Genomic DNA, 15,278 nt, shown 5'->3' with positions numbered 1-15,278 from the left:
AATCCCTGATCATGTGGAAATATGAGATGATGCATAATAATGAAATTTTATGTATTGTGAAATCTAAAGCCGTAAGTTACAGAATATCTGTGGGTGATACGAAAATACTGTTTACTGTGTCTACCAGTGTAATTGAAGAACAATGTTTTCTGGAGTGAGTGGCTCTTCAATGAATACCTCTACCTCCGCTCTTTGATTATTGTAACGCGGACACGATAAGAATACGTAATATTTTTTGCTCGAAAAGATGTGTTCGATTTCAGATATACTATATCACCGCTTCTAGTAAAAGATTCGGTCTTTTGGTATGTGAGTTGCAATGCCTTATACAGGTGGATGATTACCGGAGTTTTCACCACTTAACCAACAGTCTTTAAGTGGAAGATTAACGCCTAATTTCAGACTGTCTTTCAAAGCAATTTTTCAAGCAAACCTTTCAACCGTATTATATAGTTTCTGTGGATAGCCTATGATTCGTCGGTTCGGATATATGCGCATATTGACATGCCGTGAATAACTTGAGAAACTTGCAATGCATTATGAGAGGCAAACTGAGCTCTAGTAGTTATTCTATGTGAAATTATCAATTTCAAAATTTCCAGAAAAACCTGCTAGTAACTTAACTCCAACCTATCTTTAACATTAAAGTGATTAATAGTATTTGTCGTATGACTATTTTCTATTTTGTATTTTTGCAATTATTCATATCTCTTTTATGTTCATTCTTCAACTGCACCAACCATGTAATGCTTAGTATACTTACGTGTTTATGTGTATGTGTTTTTATTCCACATTCGTTCACATTTTGCACCAATCCTTGCACTTGCCACCATCACCACCAACTGCAGTCTGGCTATTTGGATGTTGTAGTGCCGCCGGATATTCTAAATCATCCGGAACAAAATCTCGAAGAGGGTATCTGCAATGAAGGTGGCACAATCGTGCTCATCTGTAGTGCTACAGGCGTCCCTGAACCGACTGTGCAATGGCGACGTGAGGGCGCTAAGGATATAGTTCTACGAACGGAGACAAGAGAGAAACAAGGTAAGACTATGCATGAGTATAAGAATTGAAGGAAGTAGTTAAAAAAACATTTTTGCCGAGTTGCTAAAATTTGTATGTGTTTTAACACATTATATAAAAAACATAAATAGATATGTATGAATGTACCTTGTGTAGTTCTTTTTCCTAAAGAATTGAGAAAATTATAAATACATGAAAAAAGCATTACGTATGTCATTATTTATCATTCGAGATCACTTTAATAGTCCACATCCATATTTTATATCGATCCACATATAAAATGTTAATAGACTTTCAACCGCTAATATAGAATGCTCCCGCTAAACTAATTTTAAATATGTAGGGAAACAAAACTTAGACTATAGGGTAATGAAAGCAGCTTCAGCGCTTTACACTTGGTTAAGCATGGTGTGGCCCAAATGGCCTATTGGCTCTACACAACAGTTGTAAGGCCGATTATCACTTACGGTATATTCGTACGGTGGCCAATAACGGAAAATGATTATGCGGTAAGACGTATGGAAATCATACAATGGGAAGTTAGTATTTCCATCAGTGGAGCTTTCAGAACAACGCCAAGTCTAGCACAGAACGTCTTTTTACACTTACTGCCAACATACTTCTCCTATAAAATTGAATTTAAACTCGGCCCCAATATAATCATCCAGAAAAGAAAGAGAAAATGGCGAGGTGGACAAGGGCGAAATAATAAGCATTATTACGCATGGATCCAAACTAGATAATCGAATGTAGGTTGTGTCTTTCATTAAAAGCCGTGATCTCCGCTTGGAAGACACTGCAGTGTTTTGGTAGACGGAAGGACATTTTGATATATAAAATCTACCAAATAAAGTCTTATTGTTCTGATATGTTTATAGTATATATGTATTTATATGCTTTATACAGATAGCCAAGCAGCTTTGAAATCACTAAAGTCTTTTAGGGCTTCGTCAATGGTATTCAAAGAACGATTCGATCTCTAACGGATCTAACACCTCATTTCACGATAAACCTGCAATGACTTCCAGGGCCCAGTGATATCCCTTGTAATTATGAACTAGCCCTAACAGGCACTACACTACAATTAGACTCCTAAAAAGCGGAAATGTATATGCCTCTGGCTGCTTGCAAATATTTAATCGACAAATAGGTTATAAATGTACCTGTGTCTGGGTGAAATCAATCCATGACTTGCTAACAAGCAAAAAAACGTGACAAGAATTGGCAGATATGCGTTTGGCAGAAACACCAAATAACGACTATAGCAGAAGCTGTCAGGAGGTAGATGAAGAGGAGACTATAAAACATGTTATGTGCGAATGTAAGGCCTTACATAATAATTGTAACTACCGGACGAGAGTTTTTTGATGACGTCTCAGAGTTTGCATAGATAAAATTTTTGGTAGCCATGAATTTCATCAGAAACACGGGTTATTTCTAGTAGGAGATATGAATAAGAGGACTTTAGCTTCGGTGGTATAACAAGGGGTCTCCAAAAAGCCTAGTTGATTTTTTAAGCGACCACTCTATGTAGGTTGCCTTTCATATGTCGGCATTTGGGAACATTAGGGCTGCAATTTATAGTTCACAAGTATTTTTCCAAAAATTCGACACTTTTGATGGTTTGCATACTCAGAACGTTTTGACATACGTTGTTTACAGTAACTTAAAATATTCTTCAAGACCAAAAGACGGTTCTAAATCTCGAACATTTTCGAGTGATTATTTTTTAAAACTTTCGACGAGGGTTAGCTCTTCAAAAGAGAATAGATGAACTAAATTCAATTTTGGGCGATGAAACAACATCAAGAGCCAGTTTTTATCGATGGTATGGTGAACTCAATCGAGGTTGTAGATCACTCAAAGACGAATTTCGGGAAGATCGTTCATAATAAATTGTTATTCCGGAAACTTTTGATGCTGTGCGCAAACTTACATTGCAAGGCCGTCATGTGACTTATAGTGAGGTTGAGACGACTTAGGCATAAGTGAACTAGCATACCATATATGTATTCAATACTGTATGAACATTTGACTGTAAAAAAATTGGTTCACGTTGGATCGCACACAATTTGTCAACCGCTCATAAAAAGACTGATGTCGATTGGTCGAAAGAAATGTTAACAAAATACGAGAGTGCTGCTTCGAAACACGTCCATAAAATGGTGAAAGGAAAGGTGAGCAATTGTGGCCGAACGTGAACAGCTGTCGACTGTATGGATGTTTCATGATGAGTCGAATCTAAAAAAATTTTCGAAGCAATTCCAAGCAAATAGTTACCTGTTTTTCGAAAAACTTGACATGTCGCAACCATGCCACTAGAACAACGCAGAGCACTATATTCTGAGTGGTATACAACTATTTGTTTGCCAGTTGTCTTTCAAAAAATAAGAATAATAACCGCCGAAGACGGATCACTCGTCACCACGACAAAGCTAGCTCTTACACATTGATTGAAACAACTGCATTTTCGAGCACTCGAAATATCGATTTAAAGGTCAACGTTTTTCGACACTTGAAGAGGCGGTTAATGCTTCCAAAAAGGCATGTTTTGGAGATACCTCAATCAAAGTAGCAATTGTGCCTCGATAATTAGTTCAAACGCTTGCAAAAGTGTATAAATCTTAATAGAGAAGGTTTGGAAAAGCGATAAATCGATTTTCATTGACTCTCAAATACCGAAATATAAAAGGAATCCTACATACCTACTCTGCAATCGCTAATCTTGGGTAAAACAGACAATAAGGAGTAAATATTAAAGGTAATTTAAATCTTCGCCGATTTTATCCAGCAGAAGTATGTAGTACTCTTTACAATTTTTCACGCAGAAATTTTCGCGCTTTCTCGCGTTTTCTTCGTCAATTTTCAGTTCTGCCGCCATTTTTTGTGTCTAAATAAATGGATCAATCATGTTCCTTAGCGTTTTGCCTTCGATTTCGGAACTTTACAAGCAACGTATCTATCATATTTGATGTCTTTGTCAGATCGATCGCTTCGATCACGCTGAGTGAAAGAGATGGAATATCACTTAGGCAAAAAATACCAATTATAAATTGAAATTTGCGCATGGCTACGATGGGTAACTGTTTTTCCTGCTATTTCCTTATTTTTCCAGTTACTAACATTTCTATGTTGGAAAACTTGGAGGATAAACCAAGGATAATGTATCAATCGAACATATTACAGATGGAGCTGAATGCAGAATCTGTTTCAATTTCAGTTACGGATCTGATTGGATTTATTAACAATTTATTCTGCATACGCTGCTACACTACATACATATGTTACTTTAGTGGTATCTTAGCATTATTATTATATTCAAAAATAGAGACAGTCTTTAATTTTGTTTCTAAAAAAAAGGCTAAATTCTGGAATATATTTCTGTTACTTTAAAATTTGTTCAGAGTAGTAAAATTAGTAATAAGCCGTTTAGCCTTTGGGAGGGCGAAATTTACCCCTCTGAATTCTCCACTGAACTTAAACCCACCGTTACTAAATTCATTAATTTATAGCAGAACAATGTGGGAAAGGATTTATAAAGGATTAATAAACATATTAAATAAGTAAGCCTTTAAAACTTTTCAAAGTGATGAACTCATAACAACATAAACTTCAAGTAGATACACACAAATTTTCGATTTTTATTGATAGCCAATAGCTTACTGGGAGTCTCATTTTAACCTAAGAATTTTCAGTTAACTAAAGAGACAGTACGTTTCCTCAAATCTCAAATATCTGTCCAACAAACCTGTGATTAACGAAAACTAACAAATTTCGAAATGTCGGCGACTTCTATAAACCTATTACCGTTTTAAATATTATTGCCCACTCAAATAATCTGAACCATCTGGTCTCATTAGTATCATCAATTTATATTAGAAATATGAGCAATACCAAGTCAGGTGTTGCTTGTTTCAAATATAAATATAACAGTTAGACTCAGAAAATCATAGTGGTAAGAGATTATGCCATACTGACTCTGTTATCCCCTCCACAGGGTTGTGCGCTGGGTTTGGGACCCGCCACGTAAAAAACTGTACCAATGAAAGAGAACAACAAGCCTCGCTGTTGTTAACTCGGCTATAATCGCGTAAGCGGTGTCTACGTCAGTAAAGAAGAAGACTCTGTTTTCTGAGAATGAAATTCAGTTTTGAGATAATTACTAATTTTCTTCAGAAACATTCAGCTCTTCTAAATTCGAAATGTCAATAGCATAAACGAATTTTACAAAACAATTAATTTTAGTAGTTTTTAGTAAGGTATGTTGATGTCGCACCGAAACCTTTGTGGTAGGCCGATATTTAGCAAAAAATTTTTCAACAGCTTTTTGAAAACCTTACATGTACATATACATATGTAGGGCAAGCAATGAAGTAGTGTTTCTTCAGGTGTCTTGTGAAGCTAGCAATCGTAATACAAAGTACTTAAGAGGTTAGAATCTCAGGTATTTTCAAAAAATAACCTTCCGATGTTTTTTGGCTGTAATTTTTTTAAAAAATTAAAAACTTTGATTCTGCTGTGGATTATTTTTATTTAGTCTTTTAAATTGTTTTACATCAAGTCGAGAATATGATATCATGTAAATGGCCGCCGCTACAGTTGATTGTCATTTCAGCCCTTCTTATGGCATTTTTCATCACTTTGGCCAGAACTTCCGGCGATACGTCCTCACATTCTTGACGTATATTATCTTTAACAGCCGCAAGAGTCTGAGCCTTGTTGACATAAACCCGCGACTTCAAATCGCCAAAACGGGAGGTTAGGCGCCCGGGAAATGCATCCTTCGGCATACCGGTTGTGGCACGTGCAATATGTGCCGTTGCACCGTCCTGTTGAAACCACATGTTTTCCAATCCCAGTTCATCAAGTTGCGGCAAAACGAACTCGTTGATCATTGCTCTGTAGCGCTCACCAGTGGCAGTAACCGTTTGGCCCGCGACGTCTTCGAAGAAAAAGGGCCGATGACTCCTCCAGCGAAAACAGCACACAATACAGTGACTTTGAGCGGGTGTAATGGCCCTTCGTAGGTTACATGCGGATTTTCAATACCCCAGAAGCGTAAATTTTGCTTATTTACGTACCCGCTATGATGGAAATAGGCTTCACCACTCATGATTATTTTTGATGAAAAATCATCTTCCTCTTGGTGGTGATTAAGGATGGCTTGAGCGTATGTTAGACGCGATTGGCGTTCAGCAGCTAACAGCTGATGCACCGTCTAGACTTTGTACGGAAACATCTTCAAATCTTGTACCAAACTTCGATGAAAACACCGTCGACTGATACCCATTTGCGTGGAACGTGGCGCTTCCATGACATTCTCGGCAACAGCAGTGATATTCTCTGCAGAATGGCAACTTCGGGGACTGCCACGCCTGGCAGCATCTCGTGTTGTGCCAGTCTCTTCGAGGCGAGCGGCTAAACGAGCGGCTAAGTCACCGACGGATTATTGGTCAAATAAGTAGTCACCATTAACTCGCTTCCTGGAGCAGTGTAACGTACCATTCTTTATTTACGTGTATTTTGCATGTGTTTACGACACAAATGTCAAAACAGAACTGACATTTGAGGTCAATTGCAAAATTTATAACATCTTCTGACAGGAGGATTACTTTTGCTTTGGCTTAAAGCACACTTTTACAACTTCGCAAAAAACTTAAGCTAAAGCTACACGCTAGAATACCCACACCGTGGAGCTCTCTCCCTGAACAAATTGTCAAATTTATATGCTTTTATTACTCTAGTGCCCCTTAAAATATAATTTTAAACATTGGCTCAGTTCTTCTCACATGAGATATGAATATAAAACAGTTTTGCAGACAGTAGATTTATGTAAGCCCAAGTGCTAAAAGGTGGAACTACCTAGGTTTCCTTACCATCAAATATGTTTCGAACAGTTATGGTATGTAGATCGTTTCTGATTAAGTTTAATGATAGCCGGAATAAATGTTAAGGGGTAAAAAAAAACAAATACTCGTGAGATTTATGAGAATGAGTTTGAAAGATTTGGTACTATATATGGTATATTGGAAGTATTATAGTTTGCTTGATTTTTAAAGTCTTTAAGCTTTCCCGTAAATTTATGAAATTGTAGAATATGTGTCATTATTATTTCATTTTACCCTACGAAAATCACTAATAACATAGTTAAAATAACAATCTAGTAAATCCCTGACACCACTTTAAGATCCTCAAATGTTTCCTCTCACCACCCAAACACAAATTGCTACCGTATTCCCCTGAATCTTTTGTATGCTGCGATTAAATGGTAAGTAAAACGATACTCATTTACCCGTTGCCGCCCTAATTGAGCGCGAGAGTGCAACTTGTGCGGGACAAAGGTGGGGCAACAATCCACTCAAACACTTCAACTTTGCCTGAGTGTGCTTAGCCTGCTTTGAAAAGGTTGGATGTACTCACACACACAAACACTTAAGCATTAATGTGTTGGGGCCAGCGATTAGGTGTTGTGAACGTTCATTGTGTGCACATACTCCGGATGACATGTTGGTGTTGTTATTGTTTTTTGTATGTTACGAATTGCGGTGTATGTCTTTTGTGCACAAACGCAAGTGTTTGGCTTGCCACATAATGACTGTTTAGCAAAGTCGGTGTCTCCACACTAATGGCTGCTATGAGCACTACTCCCTTTTTTTCTTCTTCCTGTCTTATTATTTGTATGCGATTCTTTTTTTTGTATGAATTATATGAAGTTCAAGGGGATGGAAGAAACTTGTGCAGTCTTTTAAAACATATTTGAATATTTGTTTTTGTATACTTGCAATATATATAGGATACAGTACAGAAGTCACATTATATTACTACCATACGTACGTGAGCAAAGAAATGTTCAATTACGCATAAAGGGTGGTCCATGTAGTGGTTGAGTTCTTTGGCATACACTAATTTGACAATGACTGTCAGGTTCCACTAAAAATTTTGATGGCAAATCAGCATTCTATCTGCATGCAAACACTTTCGAAAAAAAATTTTACCCAAACAAAGTCGAAGGTGACTCAGTCCTTTACAGCTTCCTGAAAATCAAGATATTCTAGTCACACGACCTCTTTCAAATCATCTATTTCAGTAACATTTTGCAGGTTGAACCTTGGAACATCGCGAAACTTGCAAAGATTTCCTTTAGCTTAGACAGTGCTCATTTTTCTCTCGAAGGCTATATTATAACCTAAAAAAAAGTACTTGTGGATATCCAGAAGCCACCGAATTCATAGACAGGGAGAGCGCAGTGCGAATATTGAAGAGCTGACCGCTACAGATTCATAATAATCGATATTACCAACGTTCGTCTTAATTTCCTTCCTATGTATATCTAAGTGATTCGTTTTTTTGTTAATTGGCGTGGATACTGGAATCAAGAGTACTTCATTTTAGTGGGTGATTACCAAAACAATATATCTCGACAAAAGAGCTGCTACTTATATAATATTTTTATACGTTCCAAAACCATTGAGCTTGCTTCGTCATCCTAAAAGCTCCTAATACTTCATGTTAATGGAATTACTGAATCGATTATACATACTGAACAGAATCAAGCGCGTTTAAATACAGTTTATTCCAAAATTAATATGCTGTTTTTTCCGTAAGAACACGATGCATGCCGTCGGGATTTTTCCTGGAATATCGTAAATGTTCCATATTATATGAACAATACATCAACGTAAGGATGGTTCTTCTCATCTGTCTGCTGGCTCGGTTTGAGCACTGATAAACGAATTAAACGAATGGATTTCAGCCGAAAATTAGTTCATTGTGTCGCTTACGAAATTCCAATTTAGCACTAATAAATGACTGGATTGATTTAACAGAAGGCTACATTTCTTATAACTAATCACTAAATGTTGGTATATTTTAATCAATCAGCACTTTGTGGTGGATTTCCCGTCGAACAGTACGGGAAATAATCGCAAAGAAATAACTTGACCGTTGTATTTCCGCTGTCTTGGATTAAATTATTATCATCCTGCCTGTCAGTGGGAATCTTCAGGATCTTTTTGTCACTTTTGAGATTGGACCCACATCGGTAATGTACAAAGACCACTGGTCAATACTTCAAGCGATACTTATAATAACTGGAAGAGACTGAAAACTTATTGAGCTTTCAAGAGAAGAATTACAGGTCAACATAGAAATGGATTAGATTTATTACAATTCGGCAGCGAAATATAGTACAATATGGAGTGATAGACTGAACATTGTGAAGAGTATTAAAATAAATTAGGTTTTCCTAAATTAATGGCAAGTGTGACAATGGTAATGGATAAATTTGTCTCCAATATCTTTCATTCACTTTCAACACCAAATAAAAAGTAAGCCCACTGACGTTCTGTAGTGATTCCTACGATCACTCTGTGAAATGTATTATTATATTTGTAATCGTTACTATGTGCGGATATTTCCAAAAGAGAACTCTCAGTGTGTCTATTGTTCATTTTATGACCTCAATATGAGTTTTTAAATCTCTGGCGACACTAAACTGTTGGAGCTCTTGGTACAATCTACGCTTCTAGAGGATGAAAATATAAAACCTTTTGGTGAGCTCTCTTCCAGGTTACTTTCTTGTTTTAGCCCTAATACTTTACGAAGGTCGAATATAATACCATGAAAGCAAGCATGAATACAGTGGCTTCAAATCTTATTACCAGATACTCGTGATGTAATGTCTGACTTGAATGGCTACAAAATGAATATCAAAAAGGTCTTCCAAACACTTTTCCGTAGTTATCCTCACCGAGCATAATCCCTACTAAATACGTGAACTGATGTTGCCTCAGAGGTTTAATATTATTCACTGGAGTAACCTATCAAAATACACAGTCTATTTGAAGAGGTCGCACATTAAATGTCATACGAGTCTATGAAATACAGTAGCGTTGAAAAGCTATTGACAAGACCTTTTAGGAAAAGTCCCATACGACGAGTCACGGAAACCAAGTGAGCTTGTCAAAAGAAAGTTCATTCCAACAGTATTCCTAATATTTCTAATAGACCAGTGACATATCGATAGTTAATTTGATTAGTTTCTAATAAATAACCACCATACTGATCACCCTGTTCAGACATACATACAAGTGCATGTTCAACCACTGATTGTCAGGTTAGCGTAATGTGATAGACATAATCGAAAAGTTAATTAATTAGGTCACCACACACACTTTGTTCACCCTTTATTGAGCCACTTTTTTCAATTTATTTACCCTTTTTCATTACACTCTCTCCCTTCAATGCTTGGCATTGTAGAGAGAGCACCGCACTTGAACCACATATCAGAATGTCTCCGACATGCATGCTGTAATTTAGTTTCTGGCATCCATTCTAAATAAACATTCTTTATTTACCAATTGCACGATTTTTTCTCATTGCAGTGGTCAAAACGGTGGAGGGTGAGCGGCTCGTGCTGACGAATGTGCATCGCACCGACATGGGCGGTTATTTGTGTATTGCCTCGAATGGTGTACCGCCGTCCGTGAGTAAGCGCTTCGACGTGCATATCAATTGTAAGTACCAAAATCACAAAAATACAATTGTAATTACATTTGTACAGTTATATTGTAAGTGAAATGCATTTATCCTAGTTTAAGTACACATGCCCATTTGTCTTCGTACTTATTTGTAGTTGAAATTGAGTTTCGTTTTCAATTAAATCTGCCACTTGAAGGCCACGTCGCAGCTTTTTTCTGTGCTCAATCGGAAGCCAAAGAAAACAGATGATAAACAAAATCTATGAACGAAAGGGAATCGTAAAACTTAGAAAACATCATTAAAAATGGCTTAAGGGTGAAATGATATTGGCAGTGAAGCCATGACCTATTATATATACTATATATACTATTTAAGCAATTTTCGTTAATTGTATAGGCAAGAGTTCAAGCCAAGCTGTTTACATCATACATATGTATATATTTACATATGTATCTAAGTTAGGCTAAGTTAAGAATGCTTGCGGACAAAAAGTCATGTTTTGATTTCTAAAGCATGAAGTTCCATTATACCATGCTCAGAAAAACTAAACGAAACCATAACAATAAGTTCATGTACTCACAATTCCTCGGAGAACTGAAGATTTCGCATTAGCTTTGTAATATATGAAGAGAATTCATAAACTGGTGCTACTGTGGTTCGTAGCGTAAGCGAAGACACGCTAGACGAATACCAAGGGTTCAGTACCAGTCAAAAGCTAGGTTTAATGTATATTATTTCCTGACGAAATATGGCCTAAGCATCATATCAAACTTTAATGCACTTACTATATATACGTTTTAGTAGACGATGACAACATCCGATGAGTCGACATTACGAGTTTTCGAGGTAAAAGTTCTGCGAAAGATTTATGGTTCTTTGCGCGTTGGCCACGGCGAATATTGCATTAGATGGAACGATGAGCTGTATGAGATATACGACGACATTGACATAGTTCAGCGAAATGAAAGACAGCGGCTACGCTGGCTAGGTCATGTCGTCCGAATGGATGAAAACACTCCAGCTATGAAAGTATTCGATACAGTACCCGCCGGGGGAAGCAGAGGAAGAGGAAGACCTCTACTCCGTTGGAAAGATCAGGTGGAGAAGGACCGGGCTTCGCTTGGAATTTCCAATTGGCGCCACGTTGCGAAGAAGAAACGACTGGCGCGCTGTTATTGGTAACTCGGCTCTAACCGCGTAAGCGGTTTCTACTCCAGTAAAGAATAAAATATACGTTTTAGTAAAAATTAACCCAATTATTCCCATAGTATAGGTATATAACCAATATCGCGGTTAGTATACCCATTTCCAAATACTCGTTCATCGCTATTAGTAAAACACGCACTATCATTTTCACTCAGATATTAACCCATACATATGTGCTCTTTAAAGTAAACCGAAATATTTGTGATAAGTACAGGGTTTTCCAAAAAAAAGTTATTTTCAAAAAAACTCAGTGATTTTTAAGAAATTAAAATGTTTTTTACTTAATGTAAAGTAAAATCGATACAATTAAGTTCTGAATATAAAATCGTTCAAATGGACTCCACTCCTTCTTTTGCAGGAATGAACTCGATGAATACAGTTTTCGAATACTTTTTCCATTAAATCAAGTCGTATGTCACTGATAGCACGTTCAGTATTGACGTCTAAAGCTTGACTTCTAAGTTAATTGCTTAATTTCTATAACTTCAAATTACCGCTCAAGAAGTAGTCTATTGGTGTTAAATTATAACTTCTTGGAGGCCATTCAATGTCACATTTTCTTTAAATAAGCGGATCATCAAACTTTTGTCCCAATAATCCGGATTGTACACGCTGTGTGGCATCTATATCATTGATCTATACTACTCTCCATTGACAGTAACGTACGGACCAATGATTCCACCAGACCAAACACCACATCAAACTGACAATTTAGGTGAAGGTAATGGTTGTTCATGAATAATTTGTGAATTTTTTCGCACAGAATCAGAAACGACAGTTTCGTTTTCTTACCGCACCACTCAGATGAAAGTGAGCCTCATCGGAGAAGATTATTTTCATAAAAAATCGTTTCAAACTTATGTTGTTCCGAGTCAAAATCAACAAATTGACGATGTTTACGGTGGTCCAAAGGATTCAGTTCTTGAGTGAGAACAATTTTATATTTATGCAAACCCATATCCTTTCTCAAGGTTATGCCTTGAGACAGTCCCAGTTCTTGAGAATGTCTTGGAATCGACAAATTGCTTTCTTCAGCAACAATATTTTGGTTACTTCGACCGTTTCTTTGTCTTATAGACACTTGAATATTAGGTAAAGAAAATGTAAGCGTAAAATTTTCAACAATTAGACGAATTGTGAGCACAGGTGGACAATTATTAGGATTGTACTTGTAACAGGTGGCGCAAAAATTACCTTCCGATGTTTTTTGGAAAATGAACAACTTTTTTAAAAAATGAAAAACTTTGATTCTGCTTGTGGATTATTTTTATTTGGTCTTTGAAATTTTTTACATCAAGTCGAGAATTTGATATCATGTAAACGACCGCCGCCACAGTTGATTGTCATTTGAGCCCTTTTTATGGCATTTTCTATCATTTTGGCCAGAACATCCCGCGATAGGTCCTCACATTCTTGACGGATATTGTCTTTAAGAGCTGAAAGTAAGCCCGCGACTTCAAAAAGCCTCACAAAAAAAAGTCTGGAGCGGTCGAATCAGGCGATCTTGCTGGCCAATGCAAATCGCCAAAACGGGAGATCAGGCGCGCGGGAAATGCATCCTTCAGCATATCGGTTGTGGCACGCAGTCTAGCGTACCATTGTTTATTTACGTATATTTCGCATGTGTTTACTACACAAATGTGAAAACAGAACTGACATTAGAGGTCAGTTGCGAAATTTATAGCATCTTCTGCTCATATTCTGACTTTTGCGCCACCCTTTATAATGACAAAAGGGCAAGAAAAACTGCAATTGGAGATCGATTATTTTGATAATAAAATTGAATGATTTTTAAACTTTATTCTTGCGCATATCTTTCCATGTTGAAATGGATGAAAAAAAATTACAGACCATGACATTTTAAAAATGGCCGAAACGACACTTAGAAATCATATCATCAATATTGGAAAACCCGACATATGGTGGCCGATTCTTCCCATTTATGACATGCAGACATAGCGTTATCAGGAAAGGAATTTAATAGCAGACATATATGTAGTATGTCACAGATTTACCGGGACTGTGGTACACATAATCAGTATATGGGGGTTTGAATAGTTCTAGTCCGATTTTGACAATATTTAGACAAGATATCATACCCATAAGGTACTATTTGTGCAAAGATTTATCCCGATTTGTATTTGATTTGTATACTGATAAAAATCAGATGGAACTTAACGGAAGTAAGCGTTGTTTTAGTCTATGTACCGAAATGTGTTGAAATTAGTTGAGTAGATCAGGAGATATGTGATATAATGTAAAAGCGGGGAGTGCCACGCCCGTTGTCCAATCTACACCGTCTCTTACACATCCCTCTTACACATCCCTCTGAAAGCATCACGATTGTAAAATTCAAAGTCTCCTACGCTTTTTTTATTCATTTAGCATTTTTAGTAGTTTTTAGCGAAACCGTTATAAAGGAAGTGGTTGGGGCTACCAACCGATTTCACCAACTTCCGCACTATGGTAAGAAGTTAAGAAAACAAAATAATTTTTCGAAAAGTCTAATTGTAAATAATCCCTTAGTATGTACTATAAGTTGTACACTACATTCGACCTGTCTCATTTTCAAATTTTATTCCGATTTCTGATAATTAGTCATGTTATATAAAAATATATCCAAGCTAACAATTTCATCCTTTAGACTTACCCAAAATTGAAAATTTTCGTCAAATATGTAGAATATTTGGCGTATGAGGCATTAGACTCTGGTTTTCTCTCTCCCTGTTTATCGTTTGCGTGAAATTTACTTTAAGGATGAGTCCGTTTATCACTGAAGGGTTTATTTATTAAACTTGTGTTTTCTGCAAAACGAATTGATATGGCTCAAATTGCATGGTTTTATACATTAAAAATATTTTCCTTAATTCTCTCCCACATTAATTGCATTTTTTTACAGAACGCTTTCTAAAAAGTATTACTTCAAAAGGTAGTCCTTAAAATAAATATATACATAAAAATTAGCACAATTCAACTTTTAACATTATTTGTACATACACCCACCTGTCAAGCAATCACTTGACGACAAAGCACAAGTGCACAATTTGTTTGAAATTGTTGCGATGCTTAAAGTCAGCTTTAACTCGGGCATTCATAAAATTAACAAAACAACTTTGCGGTTTTGTCTATGGTTGCACACCCACATACAGGCATAGGGGTATTACAGTTTTTTTTTGTATGCGTATATATGTATATTTTTAGCATAAGCCCGCAAATACCTACACAAATACTCGTTGTTATGTATGAATGCACACGCCGACCACATCAACCATTTATATGTTGGCCTCAAAGTTTTTTTCTACTTGATGCCCACCCATACGCTCCCTTCGAGTATCCAGGATGTAAGCGGTTGGGACAAAGCACATTTCTGCTTTTCTTTTCTGCACAGCAGCCAACGGGTAATGACCTCGACCGACAAATAAATCTAGAAATGTTTTCAAAAATAGTTTAGTACGCAAATTCGAAGGGGTTTTCTATGTATGTGTGTACGTGCGTACGCAACTATATATTTACTTATATATATACGGTATATGTATGCATATGTTTTAGTCTGAATTTCGGTAAACATT

General features: G+C 36.6%; 1 protein-coding gene across 1 annotated transcript in view; it reads left to right on the top strand.

Moving 5' to 3' along the window:
- Positions 1-15,278, top strand: part of LOC120768755 (lachesin) — a 78,720-nt gene that overhangs the window by 24,187 nt on the left and 39,255 nt on the right. The window contains exons 4-5 of the mRNA XM_040095527.1: positions 849-1,044; positions 10,407-10,538. Of these exons, the coding sequence (XP_039951461.1) occupies positions 849-1,044; positions 10,407-10,538 (328 nt within the window). The remainder of the gene's footprint in view (positions 1-848; positions 1,045-10,406; positions 10,539-15,278) is intronic.

The sequence above is a fragment of the Bactrocera tryoni genome, chromosome 2 (genome assembly GCF_016617805.1).
Source record: "Bactrocera tryoni isolate S06 chromosome 2, CSIRO_BtryS06_freeze2, whole genome shotgun sequence".
NCBI classification, from domain to species: Eukaryota; Metazoa; Arthropoda; class Insecta; order Diptera; family Tephritidae; genus Bactrocera; species Bactrocera tryoni.
The sequence above is the reverse complement of the archived record's forward strand: the minus strand, read 5'-3'. Positions and strand labels throughout refer to the sequence as shown.